The sequence below is a fragment of the Plectropomus leopardus genome, chromosome 21, assembly GCF_026936395.1.
Source record: "Plectropomus leopardus strain MGB_pleo_1.0 chromosome 21, ASM2693639v1, whole genome shotgun sequence".
In the NCBI taxonomy this organism is placed as follows: Eukaryota; Metazoa; Chordata; class Actinopteri; order Perciformes; family Serranidae; genus Plectropomus; species Plectropomus leopardus.
This window is the reverse complement of record NC_142196.1, coordinates 12,921,289-12,938,640: the sequence shown is the minus strand read 5'-3', so window position 1 is coordinate 12,938,640 and position 17,352 is coordinate 12,921,289. Positions and strand designations below refer to the sequence as shown.

General features: G+C 37.5%; 2 protein-coding genes and 1 long non-coding RNA gene across 3 annotated transcripts in view; 2 read left to right on the top strand and 1 right to left on the bottom strand.

The window, feature by feature from the left end:
• Positions 1-336: 336 nt before the first annotated feature.
• pkd1l1 (polycystin 1 like 1, transient receptor potential channel interacting) overlaps positions 337-17,352 on the bottom strand; it is a 46,987-nt gene continuing 29,971 nt past the window's right edge. Inside the window, exons 32-54 of the mRNA XM_088072116.1 lie at positions 13,394-13,500; positions 13,103-13,202; positions 12,242-12,370; positions 11,986-12,159; positions 11,702-11,888; positions 11,513-11,607; positions 10,920-11,392; positions 10,328-10,412; positions 10,010-10,195; positions 9,808-9,926; positions 9,616-9,726; positions 9,417-9,525; positions 9,134-9,199; positions 7,778-7,950; positions 7,415-7,649; positions 6,073-6,177; positions 5,608-5,748; positions 5,154-5,288; positions 4,161-4,373; positions 3,832-3,993; positions 2,963-3,130; positions 2,724-2,821; positions 337-1,747 (exon numbers count right to left, since the gene is read on the bottom strand). Coding sequence (XP_087928242.1) covers positions 1,393-1,747; positions 2,724-2,821; positions 2,963-3,130; positions 3,832-3,993; positions 4,161-4,373; positions 5,154-5,288; positions 5,608-5,748; positions 6,073-6,177; positions 7,415-7,649; positions 7,778-7,950; positions 9,134-9,199; positions 9,417-9,525; positions 9,616-9,726; positions 9,808-9,926; positions 10,010-10,195; positions 10,328-10,412; positions 10,920-11,392; positions 11,513-11,607; positions 11,702-11,888; positions 11,986-12,159; positions 12,242-12,370; positions 13,103-13,202; positions 13,394-13,500 — 3,726 coding nt within the window. The 3' untranslated portion in view covers positions 337-1,392. The remainder of the gene's footprint in view (positions 1,748-2,723; positions 2,822-2,962; positions 3,131-3,831; positions 3,994-4,160; positions 4,374-5,153; positions 5,289-5,607; positions 5,749-6,072; positions 6,178-7,414; positions 7,650-7,777; positions 7,951-9,133; positions 9,200-9,416; positions 9,526-9,615; positions 9,727-9,807; positions 9,927-10,009; positions 10,196-10,327; positions 10,413-10,919; positions 11,393-11,512; positions 11,608-11,701; positions 11,889-11,985; positions 12,160-12,241; positions 12,371-13,102; positions 13,203-13,393; positions 13,501-17,352) is intronic.
• On the top strand, positions 7,547-9,263 carry LOC148186032 (uncharacterized). The gene is made up of 3 exons (XR_015775383.1): positions 7,547-7,683; positions 7,793-7,881; positions 9,173-9,263. It is a non-coding gene; the product is annotated as an uncharacterized LOC148186032 (long non-coding RNA).
• Positions 14,301-16,797, top strand: LOC121960862 (uncharacterized). Its single transcript, XM_042510746.2, has 9 exons — positions 14,301-14,606; positions 14,840-14,902; positions 15,034-15,096; positions 15,293-15,334; positions 15,427-15,489; positions 15,641-15,682; positions 15,762-15,824; positions 16,172-16,300; positions 16,422-16,797. Exons 1-9 carry the CDS (start codon positions 14,339-14,341, stop codon positions 16,703-16,705), a joined length of 1,017 nt encoding a protein of 338 aa, XP_042366680.2. The 5' UTR covers positions 14,301-14,338; the 3' UTR covers positions 16,706-16,797.

Below are 17,352 nucleotides of genomic sequence, written 5' to 3'. Positions count from 1 at the left end.
TGGAGCTTGTCTGACTTGCCACGTTGTGATTGGTCCTCATCATCGGCTCTCCTCCAATCAGAATTCGCCACTCAAATATACGTTGGATGTTGCTATTGGATACTTTCTTTCTTGGAATTCGTTATTTGCATATAGACCAGTGGAGAGAGGCTAAACTTGATTTTAAAAAGTTATTTGGTGATAGTTTACATGGAAACTTTAGTTCAGCTTTGAGAAATATGCACATCTTATAATACACAAACACAATACAAACAATCCAGTCTTTGAGGCCTAAGGGTCACAGAGGTAAATATTTGAATAGCAAATCAGTAAAATAAAAATAAAATAAACACTGTCTTTAGGGTATATAACATCTTAGAAGTATTATTATTTAAAAGGTAAACATATTGGTATAAAAGATTAAAAATTGTGCATTACAAAACAATAAGCAACTTGAATGCATCAATAAAAAATACCTTTTGTGAACTACTTTTTCAACCTTTCGATCTTCAACATTTGCAAATATTACAAGTAAAATACTTACTTAGATGCTAGAAAAGCAATTACAAAGAATGGCTTCAAAAAAACAACTATATTGAGAATTTATATGACATCAGTGGTTCCTAACTGATCCAATCAGATTTCTTCTTAGTCATTAGTTCATGGTCAACACATTTTAAAGACATAAAACATATTACAAGAATAAACAGAAATGGCACTCAAAATAAAATCTCTGTACTGGAAATTCATAGTGCTTCAAAAGCAAGTGTGTTTTTGACAAACTTAACATATTCATGTTAAATGTTCCAATTTAATATGAAGAAGTTTGGAAGAAGAGGAAAATGTATAATTCCTTGAAATGCCCTGCTTTTGTTTAAATTTCCTTCATCTCTTTAATACACCTATTTTTATTAATTAATTGCAAATGCAAAAACACCCCATGCTCTACATGTTTGTTTCATTCCTACAAACAACTTTTTTAAAAAAAATACAAAATTGGTTCACTCTGTAAAAGTACCTAACTTAAAATGACTATGTGACTGTTGTTATTCAATGAACAAGATAAAGGAAAAATGTCAAACAAACAAATTAACTCTAAACGCTAAAGGAATTATAACAAGGAGAGGTTTCAGACATTTGCAATTGCCAATCCTCACCACTACATGTCACTAAATCCCCCCAAATCTTAAACACAGGACCTTTAAAAAGGGTTGTATGTATTGTAAACCATTAATGACTTAATGACTCAAGTGCAAAGTTACAAACTAGTCATTCTGGTTTTGCAACAATGCAAGTACTAAGTATTGAGTCAGTAAGATGCTGAGCACATATAATACAGTATATCTATAACCTTGCAGATCTTGTTTATTAAAATGATTGCAGTGTCCCCACCATAACGGTCATCTAAGGACCCTACTGTTGATCTGGCTCCACACCCCCTGGCTCCTCATGGACCAGAACTTCCACCACCACCTCTGTATGTGCAGCCTGAGTTTTGACAAACCAGCAACTGTCATTTGTTTTAGTCCACTGTTCAGCTTGCTTCTCAAGAACATCTTCTGTCCAAACCCTTATGAGGGAAGCTGACTCTGGGAGGGACGGTGAGTTTTGTTCCTTTAAAGAAGTGTGGAGCTCTATGTCTTTTGGATTTTCTTTGGCTCTTGATTTAGGTTGTTGCGAACTATTCAATGTCACAACAGTCTCTGAGGGGTTTCCCCTTTGGCCTTTCTGCTGCAGGAAGTGCAGCATCTCCACCTCAAGCTTGGACCTGGTGTCATGTGTCCAAGTGCCATGTAGAAAAACACAGGAATTCTTTAATATATTTAAACATTTTCTTATGAATGGTATATAGCAGTGGTTCCCAACTGGTCCAGCAACTGGGTCCAGATTTCTCCTTAGTTATTAATTCAATGTGCGCACATAAGAGAAATGACCAAATATTAAATTTTATTTCACAAATTTATTTCCACTTAAATCAGAATGGCATGAATCATATTGCAAGAATAAACTTTAAGTGGTTAAAACTGGGGGTGTTTCTAGGATTTGAGGACATTGGTGGCTTAGTCCCGGTGCTCTGTTGGGGGGAAAAAAAGCTTTATTTTTCCTTTTAAATTTCTTTTTTGTGATCTTTTTTCATTTAAATTTTTTTGTAATTTTTAAAAACTTTGGCTTTTTTTATTTAAATTTATTTCCTTTAAAACTTTTGGTAAAAACAGCCATCCCTCCTCTGAGAAATAAAGAAAAATCCCTTAGGCCTATTCTTATTTTTGAAAAAACAACATTACACCAAGAACAGGACAATGGCATAGAAACTGCTCTAAAAAATAAAAATAAAAACAGGGCGGCCTCTAGCTCACTGAGTAGAGCATCCGCCCCATGTTGGCTGAGTCCTCCGAGTCCTATTACAGCTTGCAGCCCTTTGCTGCGTGTCATCCCCATTATCTCTCCCCTTTCCTGTCACTCTGTAACTGCGCTTTAGGCATAAAAAGCCAAAAAAAAATTCTTAAAAAAAAAAAACCCAAATCACCTTTCTCACTTTACAGCAGGAAACAGCACTTCAAAATAAAAGCTTTGTGCTGCAAATTCACGGAACTTCAAGATAAAGTGTTTTTCACAAATTTGACATGATGGAAAGTCACTTGCGATCCATTCAGAATGCACACGCGACCCATTTTTGGACCACGCCTCACCAGTTGGGAACCGCTGGTCTATAGCCTGAGCAGATGTTGGACAAATGTTATTACCTGAGCAGGTGAGGTGCAGATAAAGTTTCTCCATGGCCACTGACATCATTGTGATCATTCACCTTCGTCTCTTCTGTCATTTGTGTTCTTACAAAGTCCTGTAACAGAATCACAGTGTTCAAACAGCACGGGCTTTCCAGAACACCTCTGTTTAAAATAATATAAGCGAGAATATGTTTTGTGTGTATGCACTGTATGCATGTTTCCGCCCCTTTTCTAGATTTTTGTGTCCAGCTCACCTGTCTGCCCATGTCTGAGGGTTCCCGTATGGGTGAGATGACAGGACTGTCCTCCTCCCTGTAGCAGTGGGCTTTGGGGGGCAGAGTGTGATGCAGACTGTTTGAGAGGGCATTGAGTCTGAACAATAGTTCATCTACTAAGCCTTCAAACTCCTCAAAGTTGTAAGTCTGAAAAAACAGAAGGCAAAGTTATTGCAAAATCAGTATTTTAATGGAGGGGAGAAAGGGACAGATGGTTGAATGAAGGTAAGGGAGGGGGAAAAAATGGATTTTGTTCTTTAAATATTTTGAGTTATAAAAAAAAGATCTTGTTTTTCTTCAGGTGTGTTGCCTGCTCCATTTTTAAGGTGGCGTATATGTTACGAAGAAATAAACTTCATAATTCTCTAAATGCTAACTGCTTGCCTTTTATTACTAGCATTTACTTGTACATTTTTATCATACCATTCCTTTTGATACTTAAGTGAAGTTAATACATACTTTAAAACTTTTACTTAAGCAATACTGTAATAGGAGACTTCAACTTCTACCAAAGTCATTTTCTGATAAGATATCCGTCCTTTAATTCAAGTATGGCTTTCAGGTCATTCACCATTGTGTAAAGTCTACAAATATTATTAGGTGGTACAATGAGCAACATTTGAGGAGGTACAATAAGAAGCAAAAGGTTTTATAGGAAATGCATTCTTAATTTAAGAAATGTCCACAGTGGCATTGGCAGTATCATAATTCTAAATATAGTCTCAGATGTTCACACCAAGGTAGAAAATAGTAATAGTAAAATAGTCCGTAACTTTTTTTCCATTAAAAAATCTCAGTAAATTAACTTGACAGTGTTGTTTTCATGGACTGAGCAACTTTTTACTCACCCTCTTTTCCACCTGATTTCCAACCCATGCTTGTCCACGCTGTCCAGTGAACTCAGAGACCCTCCGTCTGATGTAGCTGGTTAATTCTGCTAGAGTGAAGATGTTCCCCCTGCTTTGAGCTCTTTTGGCACTTCTGACAAATGAGGACATCACAACTATCACCTACAAGAAGACAGATGTTTAAAACACAGCAGTGATATAGACTGGCATGTTGTTTCTTCCATGCAGAATAAGTTCCACAAGGACCGAAATAGTGCACAAATCTGCCAGCATGCTGTCACAGTTTTTACAAAGACAAAAAAAAAAAAAATTAAATAGTATATATGTACCACTGTTGTCCACACCACAGAGGACAGACAGAGAACTCCACAGTAAAGGAAGTCACGCCCAGAGAGGAAGAGGCCTCTTGTGGTCCTGAGACCCCAGCTGTGGTGGAGCAGAGTCTGAAGGGAGCGGGAAAGTGAGCTGAAGGCAAAGGAGCTTTGCACAAACAGGAGATTCCCCACGCAGGACAGCGCCACCATCAGGATAAGACTTAAAATCTAGGACAGATGGAGAACATTTTTATTTGTCTGTCTGATGAGCTTTCTATTTGTTTCTTAAACAAATGCCCACTTTAGAATTATAGCTTTCTGACATTTTAGGGAGAAATAACCATAAAACTATTTTTAAAAGTTGCTTCAAAATTAAGAAAAAAAAGAAAAATTCTAAACTTTTTGAAAATCAAATTTAGTCTTTTCAAGGACTTTCCAGGCCCCATTCCCTCAAATTTGATGACCCCGACACAGCACAGTTAGAGACACTGATCAAGATGAAGGGGTAACTTTGGTATTTTTCAACCTGTAAATCATTTTCTCCTGTTTTTGTGTCTATGTGACTAACATGAACAACATTTTTTTTAAATGTTTTTAGCGAGACTGCTGCAGCCAGCAGTGGGGAAACAGGCTGCAATGTAACCACTCAGGGCAATTAGGCACCGTGAATTTACGCCCATTTTGAGTGCTTGTTTTTGCCACTGACAGGCTCAGGTTGTTATTTTAAGTGTCTGACAACTTATATTAAGGATCCCTACAGTGATAAAGCTGTTAAGTAAAGAGAAAAATCTATTTTGTTTAACAAGAAAAAGTCCTAAAATCACCATCACCAAACCCACCAGACTCCATTTATATAAACATTAATTTTTGCATGTATAAAGCCAGCATATTTTCACATCTATCCAACAAACTGTGACTGTATTTATTTATTTAATAAACTAACATTTTAACAGGCAGTGCTTGGAATGAAGACCTTTTCTAATTGTTATTGCTGCAAAATGTGTTTACCGTTGGCCAGAAGAGGCTGGAGAGTGAACGGGTAAAGAGTGTGGTGGTCATGGCCAAGGTCCTGTTCACCCTCAGCACAGTCATAAACTTCATGGTGAGAAGGAAGAGCGTAAAACCACGCAGAGTACGCACATACTGCAGACACAAAAGACATCTTAGTCCCTGTAAATCACTGCTGTAATCTCTAAAAACCTTGCTATGATCTCTAATCTCAAGGTTGGGCTTTTCAAGTGAGAGTGTGTTTAACAAAAACAACAAACCTTGTTCACAGTGCATCTTCTAAAAAAGTATTATAACTACAAAATAATGTTAAATGTAAAGCTATAATAATCTACTGCCAATGAAGTTCAGGTAATTATCTCTTTAATTTTCTAAGGGGAGGTACTGAAATAATTTAGCAGAACAGTGTTTTCTCAACATTAAATATTTGTTTTCCTGTTTCTTTCTTTCTCACTTGTTCCCAGGTGGCCAGGAGGCTGACGTCAACATGTCCTCTGTGGTTGTGTCTCTGCAGCAGCTCCACAACCTCCAAGATAACAATGGAGTAATAGATGTAATAAACATAGTACACAAAAGTTACTGTCAGCAAACTGACCTAGAAAACAGAGAGAGAAAGGTAGTGAGGCATGTTTCTACAGCAGTAAAAGCATAATCAAGGACATTTCATACTTCTGTGTGCTATGACCTTCCAACTGCACAGGTATGTTAGTTTAACAGCTACAGGTCACTTTACCCTTTCTGCTAGGTTGTTGTGATCTTGTTTGCATTGGTGTGTGGCCGAGTGTGAGTTTGTTCCTGTGCATATTTCCATGTGTCTAGTAAAAGTTCAAGCTGTGTGCATTTAACGTCTTTAAATCTTCTTTTGAATTATTCTATTAACATTTTTGCCTGTATGTTTATGCACAAGTTGTTAACTCACTTCCAGCCAGTTGCAGGATGTCCTACAGTTTCCCATCAGCCCTTGCCGCCCCATAACATATAGTTGATCACAGAGTTGAAGCAGAGACAAGAGGAGAAAGAGAAGCTGGTGGGCACAAGAAAAAAGACGAGGAACTTTAAGGCTTTTGACAAAAAATGACCTATAATCTCATGAGATGAACTATGTACAAACTATAAACTGTAAGTGCAAAGTTAGAGTTAAGACTGGCCCACACTACAACATTTTTTTAAAATAAATCATATATGTTGAAAACATAACATAATATACTTATAAAGTTAACAGTTGTGTTTTTATGATGTACTGAGAGCAACAATCTGTCCAAAAGATTAAGCTTGTACTAACAGATTTCATTCATGTACAACCAGAGTCCTGACTCATAAGACCAGAAATTACCCAAATCTCTAGTGAACACATTTTTTCTGTCATGCCCCACCTCAGAAACTGAAAAAGTGCATGCCTCCCATGCTCAAATGTTTTTTTTTTTTTTCAAAAATATATAATTGCAAAAGCAAAGAATAAGGATCCATGCTGGATTTTAGTGAAAAAAGGTCAATATGATTGAAACAGCAAACTCCTGTTTACTTATTTTCCCTACATAAATCAAATTTATTAAACTTTGTCTCACTTCATAGTTTCTCCTATGTGCGTTTTTGCACTACTTTTCACAGAAAATTCATCAAAAAGAGGTTTTAATCTCAATGTACCTTCCTAATTAAATAAAGTTGTTGGGTTGTTTTTTTTTTAAATATAGAAGAAGTCAGGCAGACGGCAGAAACATTGACTACAAATGTTACAGCATGAGCTGAAGGTGAGTAAATTCAGAGTTAAATCCGATTTAATATCATATTAAAACCCTCTGAGAGGGACCACCTGTGATCCTCTAGATTCCTCAACAACAAGATACTGCATCATAGATGTTAAACATGTTTATTATTTACAATTTGAAATCGGTGCAGCCAGGACTTCCGAGCAGACTGGGGATGTGAATACACATTCTTATATATATATATATCTATATATATATATATCTATATATATATATATATACTATACTATACTATACTATACTATACTCTTAACATACCTCACACTACAGGAAAATCTGGTAAGATGAGCTTTATAAAGATAAAAAAACTGGGTTACTAACCATTGGTCGGGAGTGGGGTATCATGCACAAAAGCGACTTGATTCTCGTGTAATGTGTACCTGGCATTATTCTTCTTATTATATTTTTGACTGTTTTCTTTGGTTGGTGTGTTGTTTTATGATGGTGTTTAAGACAAGTTGTTTTTTCAGAAAAAAACAAACAAAAACATTTTACCTGGCACACCATGACAACATAGTCCCACACAGCAGGAGTGTGATAAACTCTAACAGACTGGACTTTAGCAGAGGTCAGCAGGACACCAGTGGGGCTCTGCTCAGTGAGCATGGTCACACTGGTGAATAAGTTGGGTGCAGGGCTGAACAATGTAAAGTGAACCTTCAGGGCCACCGTCTGTCTGTCCAGCCAGCCACCTGAATGCAGGAGCTTCAGTCTGGACGTAGCGTCAGACCTGCAGAAGAGCAAAGGACAAGTGAATGATGGTGGTGAGGATATTACAGACATCAGGGTTGATATTACAGGATATTATTTCACCTGAGATCACAATAACAACTATGTGTGTATCTTTGTGTTTCTCACCTTGTGTGTCCTAAGACAACTGTAGCACTCGGTCCCAGGTAGCAGCCAAGGAGACCACATGTCCTTGGCGCTGTTGCCATAGGAACTGAGACACTTAAGTGTGGGTGAGTGGATGTTTTGGTCCCAGACAAGAATAACCGAAGGCAGTCTGGTACATGGGTCACACTGGAGAGCTGCACAGTTATACACAGTCAGAATACACACAGTCAGAACAACATTATTAATCAAAGGTAACACTCGTATTAACTGACATGATGGCAGCTTTAATAATCTCACAGTGCAGTGTTTCCCTTTAACTTGAGCACGATCAGAACAAGAATTCATCATCTTTAAATGATAAAGATACTAACACTCATCATCGGACTATGACGGTGTATCATGTATGCTTGTTGTTTGAGCCACTGTTTGTGAAACAGCGCTCTCTATAGGAGGAATTGATACAAAACACGGCAGTATAATGTTTTGAGTGAGAATACCATATGACTGATTGTAGTATATTTCATCATTTAAGAAGGATGTGGTTGGTTTTTTTGTTAAGATTGCTGTTATTTCACAACACACAGAATATTAAAATATTTTGTTATTATGAACAATCCAGAGGTAAGACCAAGTCAATGTTTTGGAAGTTACAAATAAGTCTCAATTCTCTGCACTCAAGACCCAAATTAAGTTTAACTCAAGATCTACAAGTCATAAACTTTAGGATGACGTTTTTTTTACTGACATATTATACTCTAACTTTTTATGACAGTGATATGAGATTTCTTTGACATATTATACTAGACGACATTATTTACAAGATACTATATTATGATTTTTTATGGCATATCATACTATATTATTTTATGACATATGATACTAAGTCTTTTTATTTCTAATTTTTTATGGCATAATATTAACATAAACCATTATCTAGCCTACGTAACACTCATATTACGTTCTAGCTTTCCACTTTCCAGCCTAATCCATCTGAAAGTATGAAATAGAGACAGGAAGGTGTTTGAATTTATTGTACCCACAGGTAGTTGGGCAACAGCTGTTAGCTAATTTTGAATATACTGGCATCAGCTATTGAAATCACAACCTTGAAATGTTTTTATTCGAGGCATTAGGTCAATGAAAATGATGTCAAGGGATTTTCTGAAGGCTCTTTTCCAAACAACTAATGGCTGTGAAAGTTGTGACAGGATGTCCGGGAAACAGTGGACCTGGTTTGATGTCAATATATTTATAAATAAGTAAGCCATTGAAATCACAACCTTAAATTGTGCATGTTTTAGGCAATAGGTCGTTGATAAAGATGTTAACATGTATTATGCTACCACATGTAAAAGCAGGTCTCCTTTTGTTTGTTACCTCGCCCTGAAATGAGCTTGACAACTCTGTCTTCCACAGGACTGGCTCTCCAATCAAGATGTGGGACTGTTGATGAAAATGTTGGTTTTGTAATGACAATATATAAAATACAATCGTTCCATCAAAAGAACATTTTTTTGAGTGGGTTATGGAGATCTTAATACATGGTCAGCAGAAATTATTTTTATAATTCACTAAATGGCATTGGATGGATGGATCATTTTCATTGTGTTTTAGAAACTTTTATGGAGCAATGAATCACTGCAAAGCCTCTGCAGCTCACCTTATTTGCAGCTGTTGTATTGTTGTACAGTGAATGAAGAAGACTCGTCTGTGCCCACTTCCACCAGTCCTCATGCTTTTGTATGGACAGAAATGCATTATCATGGCCTCTGCTGAAAGATAAAACATGATTTTGGAGTGTGTCTATCAGAGCAACAAAAACAAAAAGGGAGTCAGCATGTGCATGTGCAAAAGGTTACCTTATGAACTCTTTTCTGACAGCTTTATTAAGGTGGTAATGGTCAGCAAATGAGCTGCCATAATTTATACACAGCATGAGGAAGAGCATGGAGCCACAGATAGACAAATCCCTGGAAGACAAGAGGAGGACATCATCCCTTATGAAGCTTTAAATCATATGCAAACAGGTGCACACCTACACAAAGACACACCTGAGAATCTTGTGGATAACAGCCTCTCTTCTTTTCGTCCCTCGAGTTTTCCTCAGCTCAGCCGGGGTCGGTGGGCGCACAAGGCGGAGGTACCGAGCTCGCTGACGAGCTCTAAGCACCTGTCAATCAAAAATTATTTACTCTGTTTTAACAGTAATAGAATAAATGAGAATGACATAAAATGGAATAGTCTGGCTGTTACCTTTTCAAGGTACGAGCATCTTTCCTGAGGAAAGGCAGATGTTCCGAACCGCTCTGCCAGTTGATTAACTCTATTGTGGCTGCACAGTTTTGAAGTCTCTACCTCAGACTCTTTTATACTGGAGAAACTATAAAAATCTGCTCTTTTCCTGAAGCAAAAGGAGACAGTCACTGCCACTGTAAATATCTGGGGGGAAACAGAAAATGTTTTCTATGAAATGTGCAACTGTGTAAGTGTCTTAAATTGCATTTATTTTATTGGTATTATAGGTATTACTATATTGGAAATATAGTTTACAAAAGGTTGGTATTCATTTACCACAGTTGGCTGGATGATGAAGATGCAAGAGATCAGGGAGAAAAACAGAGAGTGTATCCATAGCAGAACCTTGCTGCTGCTGAACCTGACACAAGAAAACACCCACACATACATATAGTTTTAACTCTAAGGCATACAGTTATAACACAGGATATAAATCATGTTGCCAAAAGTCAAAGCTAATAAGAGGGCGGTGCAAAACGTTATATTCCTTTTTTTACATTCAAAACTTCTATTGAGGTTTACAAATGAAGTCTGGTGTCATATTTTGTGACCTCATCACCCTAAAACCCAATTTCTTTTTAAATACTCTGTTTGAAAAAAAAAATTGGATTAAAAATAAAATCAACTTTAATGAATAAATGTAACTTTAATGAATAAATGTAATTGATGGTGCTGTCAGATTGCTTCTAGGCCATCTTGTTAATACAGGTGGGAGCCTCCCTTTGTGTGCAGCAAGCAGTAGCAAAGAGCAAACCGTTTTCTGACTGCAGTGAAAATAATAGATCAGTGAAGCATAATCCACACCACTGGCTTCAAACTTAATCACATCTTCACAGTCATCCATTTAATGGCGTCACACATCTCCTACCTCATTCCCAGCACTGCAGATAGCAGCAGGCACAAGAGGGACAACAGCAGACACAGTGTCCAGGCCAAATAGTGACACCACTGAGATATTAGTTTGAATCTTCTCCGATTTAGGCTGTCAATGACGTGGTAACAACTGCTGTGACCAGACCACGCTGTCTGGTGATGGCTGCCCTCCTCCCTTTTCCCTGAAGGATCTTTCTTCTCCAGAATAGCCTGACCTCCATCACTCGTACCGGACAAAAGAGATCTCTGTGTTTTTTCACTTAAAAGATCTGACTCTTTTCCCGGAGGTGCTTGATTGATACTGTTCCCCTCAGTAATGAACGAAAAATTTCCAAGCATTGGTTCCATATTGTCCTCAACTGGTAGAGCATCCCCCTTTCCTATGATGGCATCTGTTTGGATTGCAGGTTCTTTATTTGTACTTTTATCTTCCAGAATAGTGGTGGACACTGACCGCAGGTCTGTGCGCTAAACACAAAAAGAAGGGTCAGACAGGGATGATCAATGTTGTGGGAGAAAATATACAGAGTGTGTGAAAGACAATAAGAAACAGAGAAGACAGAAAATGTTATATAATCGAGGTGTCACCTGGTATTTTTTCCTCCAGGTGGCCTGCGCCCACTGCTGAAGACTGTTCCAAGAGATATGGGGCTCAAATAAACTGTCATTCACTAAAAGGGTATCTGTGAAAGGATAAAACAGGCAGGGTTAAGCAGAAGTTGAACTGGAAAAAAAACTTTCATTTTCATTATGCATGCAACTAACATATGAAGTCACCTTCAAAAAGGTCCTTCTCAGTCATTCTGCCCTCTGCATGTTGGACTTCTGACTGTGTCAGCTTGACCTCACGCAATCGGAACAGAAATGATATGATTGCTGCTGCAGGCAACACTGCCATCACACTTAATACTCCTGTTTTCACAGAAAGAGCTGAGACATCGATGATGCCCAACTCGAATGGCAACTGCAAACAAGAGATCAGGAGCAGCAGTATTATTTTATTATTGTTTTCAAGAACTCATGCACCCAAATCTCAAACTCTGAAGGTGTAACTGACCCACCTGTTTATCCATTTGTGATATGATTACTGTGTTGACACATGCATATCCCAACAGGAGCAGCAGGCTCACGCTAAGTCTTTGAGCGTGTGTGAATGAGTTTGGGCTGGGGCAGCTGAACACAGACATCCAGATATGGTGGTCGGCCAAATAGTCAGATAGCTTGAGACACAACATCTGCAAGCACACACATGGACACCTAGGGTCACATGGAAGAAGGTTTTTTTGTTGTATTGGTGCTCATATGTGAGCGCTCTACCTTGGCAAAGCCTATTCCCTGAGTGCAGACTCGCAGCTTTCTGTCCACACGGCCATCACCTTTGTTCACAGCCAACCAGCACTGACCGATAAAGAGCCAAGCACGTCCCGTCACATGCCCCCTGCTCACCTGCATTAAAAGCACACAGACAACCAGAACATACAGTCACAGTCCAGTAGTTCAGATGGGTAGTTTATGTTCCACTTTAGGGGGTGTGAGTAAATAAAAATATTTTCTCCTGAATAGTTTTGATGCAACCATTATTTACTTCATATTGACTTTGTATAATATTTAATTGAACATGTACTATTTCTGTTAATTTTTTTCTGTTATGAACCTTAATTTTATTTTATATCTATTTTTTATTTATAAATTTTTTACTACTATTTTTCTTATTTTATTTTTTATTGGCTGATTTTTTTTACGCTTTGATAAATGGCATTAAGTGGCCTTTTACACATAATATGTACATTGCATCTATCCTCTGCAGTTGATCTTGTGGTTGATCAGTGTGGGATCAAAGCGATATATTATGTAGATGCTGCAACCAGCTGTGTGAATGTGTTTTGTTTATTCATGATACTAGGGCTTTTCATTTTTTCTTTTCCTTTTTTTAAACTGATTTTCTTTTCTCATGAATAATTTGCTCTTTAATATAAATATGCCATCTTGTCAGCTGTCATCATATATACATGTAACTCTATTTGTCATGGTTAAGGTTGCTGTAGACAGTGTTTTTTTTCTTATGGAAACAATAAAAAGCATGATTGAAAAAAGCAACAAACAAACCCCATTAATAGTCAACTGACCGAACACAGAAAAAAACAACACATTCACAAACACTAAACAGATGGATCTTACCTCACACACCTCCACTTGTTTGAGGTACCAGCTTGGGGAGGGTCCAGAGCTGTCATGCCATATGTGAACTCCCCACACTGGGCCCAGGCTCTCTGCTGCACTGTGGCATCAGTGACAAAAACATTTTGAAGTACAAGCTTAGAAATGAGCAAACCAAACTTTAAAGCTACTCGAAGTATTATGTGGTATTAGAGTAAATGTGTAATGTACTGTGTATTGATTTTACCTGAAAAAAAGTTACCATATTTTTCTTCTTCTTGATCAATATATTTTTAGATATTTTGATTTTACCTGAGTACAAAGGTGTCTTGAGAGTTCCTCCTGAACAAAGTGCATCCTGGGACTTGCAGTTCTTTTGTCTGCGAAACCCCGTATTCACCTTTCAGCACTATGTAAACCTGGTAAACATGTAGAGAAGATTTCAGAGGCACATTAGTTCACAACTCCATCCAAGTACAGAACACTAAGCCATAACCGCAGAGACTGACCACTGTGTTTACAGCTTCACCATTAATGATCTTTTTAAAATTATTATTGAGGAACATAATTGAAAGTAATTTTGATTTTAAGAGCTCAGACTCATCAACATTTGGTAACTTTTTTGTGCAGTTGAAAGAAATGAGCCGAATAACACAAACTACAAATTACAGATCAATGTGGCAGAAAACCAGCAGCTCCTGTGTTCAGTGAGGTAAAATTAGCCGCAGATTTATCAATGCAGTCTATCCAAAGAGTGTCTAAAGGGAGTAAAGGTAAGCGTCACTTTCTGTTTACTTCCCTGTTGTAAAGAGCCGACGGTTTAGGAAGTACTGAACATAAGACTGGATAAAAGAGACTTAGTTCATACGGCATGGGCTGTGTGAAAGCTTGCAAACGTGTTTAAATGTAGAGTTGCTATGAGTAAATGCAATTCCCAGTGACTTCAATTTATCAATGATGTTATTTGTTTTCGAATTCTTCATTAACTGTGGAGGTATTCAAGAGAAAATAAAGTTTTATTCAGAAATGCAATGTGACACGGGTTGAGTCATTGATATACATTTGGGCGTTGAAGTTTTCCTTTAAAATCAGCTCAGTGTTCAAGGATGTTTGGAGGTATTTTCAAATTTGCTATCAATGACACCTGTTCAATTCTCATGTGCCTCTTCAGCGACCTGTTTCACGTGTATATAAAGATGGGAAATGAGCGAGACATGTCAGACTGCATCTTGCTGTCTAAACAAATCATATTCCAGAATGAAAAGTGCAGCAATTTTTCTGGCGTTGCTGCTCTGTCTGCAATGGACGTGGGCTCAGGGTGAGAGTGGAGAGGTGACAGGGAAAGACACTGAGACAGAGGGAGAGAAAGATGTTCAGTTTGAGATACAGGGTGTCAGAGCAGCCCACGATCAGAGCAGCAGACAGACCAACATCACCCCTGACATCTGGACTGAGCTGAAGGAGCTGAGAGACATGGCCATTGAACACAGGATCAAGATTGAGAAGCTGGAGCAAGAGAAGACAGGTGACACACACAAAAAACATTCTAAATGTCAGTCACAAAGTGCTTCACAGATTCATTTGCTAATTATTTTTGGACTAATTTATTGCTTTAAATCCAGCTAAAAAAACATAGGTAAGCTACAAAATCTGAATTTAAATTTTGGCATAATAGTGTATGTTACATATACTTTATTAGATTTCAATAAGAAAAAGGGAATGTTAATGCTATTAGCATAATTTTTCTTTTTTTTCCAGTATTGGAGGCCAGAATCAGTGCCAGCAACAACAAGCTGGAGGAACTCAAGAGAGACAATACAGGTTAGTAATAACGGTCATTACATAGTAAAAATGTTAGCTTATGTTAACAATTAAAGCATATTTAGTGATGTAATCATCACACTGAAGTTAACAGTTAATCTTTTGGTGAGAATCATTGGACATGTTCACAGTTTTGGAGGTCAAAATGAACAACAGTGAAAATGCAGTTAAGGAGCTCAAGAGAGAGAACATGGGTAAGCTACCAAAACATGCAAAACAAGTACAAATTATAATGTTGTAGAGGCAAGCCTTGCTGTATAAAGCTCCTTCAAATGTTATGTGCAAATATGATAAAAGATAGTCAAGCAATTTTGCAGAAAAAATGCAATTGAATTAAATTTAACATCTGGTTGTTGACCTACTAACTTTATTATTTTCCCTTCATGACAGATCTTCTGGACAGAGTGACTGCGAGCGAAAATAAGAACACAAGTAAGATTATAAAGTAATCATATGTAATATCAAATATTCTAAAATTGATGACAATAATTTTATTTTACAATAAAAATGTTACATATGTTCAGTGTTGGAAACCAGAATGACCTCCACTGAAAATGAGGTGGAGGAGCTCAAGAGAGAGAATGTAGGTAAGTTATATAAACATTATCAAACATGTTGTTGTGCAAAACTCTTTAAGATGTGATGTTCAAAAGTTAGAGGAGTAAAGACTTATCTAGAAATAATAAGTTGGTTGTTGATCAACTATTAACCAACTTATTACATTTTCCATTATCACAGATCTTCTGGCCAGAGTAACAGCAAATGAAAATAGGGACACAGGTAGGATTCATTCAATGAAAATGTGAAAACTGACGATCATAACAATAGTTTATGATGAATGAGTGAAATGTGTTCACAGTGTTGGAAACCAGAATGAGCTCTAGTGAAAACGAGGTGGAGGAGCTCAAGAGACAGAATGCAGGTAAGTTATATAATCCCATATAAAGTCAAAATCTCTCTTTTTGTTGGCACTGAGATTGTAACTAGTGAACTGAGGAACACATTCAGAGCAGCAGAACACAGAGAGACATTAATATTGTTAACTACTGTTGTTAAAGTAGGCAGAAATGATGATATTCAGCTGTTACTGATTCTACTGGAATCCAAACCCTGCTGTCTGCCAGCCTCCCAATGACTGCTGTGCCACTATGCTTTATTATCGGAATATCATTATAAGGACATTTTTTGACAAAAGATGTATAGTGACATTAACTTATAGACTGTACATCAGTGAAGTTTCCTCTTTGTACCTCTTCCACATATACACAGACCGTCCAAAGGTGGCATTTTCAGTTGGTCTTACTGATGCAGGAAGCATAGGAACCTTCAACACTGACATCACACTGAAGTTCAGTAAAGTCTTCACCAATATTGGCCAGGCATACAGCCCGACTACAGGTACACAACTCTTTTACCTTCCCACATAAATGTCCAAAAAGTTCTTCACAGAGGGCAAGAAGTGACTTGCAGTGAGACAAAGACTACTTTGAGCCCTAACTGATTTTCTCCTGTGATGCAGGTATCTTCACAGCCCCAGCCAGAGGAGTCTACTACTTCAGATTTACTGTGTGGGAGAGCCGCTCTTCAATGTGGACGGGTGCTAAACTCTATCACAATGACAAGAGAGTGATGTGGAGTTACGATTACAATGATAACTTGGGTTATGTCTCTGTGTCTAATGCATTAGTTCTTCAACTGGAAAAGGGAGATGTGGTCTATATGGTTCTCCCCTCAGGCCATGGTATGTTTGATGATTCTTACAATCGTACAATTTTCAGTGGATTTCTACTTTTTGCTGTATGATGTCGCCTGTAAAACATCCATACTTAACTGCATTAACTTTCAATGTCACACTATTAAAAATATGTGTGCCAATTAAATCAAAGTAACTCTGCTGTATGTGTGTATTTTTGTCTGGTTATATGAACAAGATGAAGGGTGCAGCGAAAAGAAAGTGCCCAGCTGACCATATCAAACAAAGTCTCTACAGTCTAAATAGAAGTTCTAGTATTAATAAGAAGAGAAAGTAATATTTACTTCTGTAGTTGCACAACATTTATTCTATGAATCAATCCATGCACTCATTCAAGGGAGACAAACACTTAACTCAGTGGTCAATGCAAGAATAACCTGGTATCAAAGTACTCTATTACATAGATGGATTACTGACAACCAGCCTACTGAGAACAGGCCCCTTGTCCTTCACTTGCAAAATGTCACTCAAAATAACATGTACTGACCAGGAGGAGACTCAAAAAGACCACAAAGAGATGCAAAAGAAACTAAGAAGAGACACAAAATGACCAAAAAGACACAGTTAAGCTTCAAAGAGACACATATTGACCTATATTGAGCTTTTACATCTTTTGATTTTGTTTTGCCGTTAATTACTTGATTTAATAATTTAAAAGAACATTCACAGTTTTTGAATTCCTAATTTACTGTGGAGG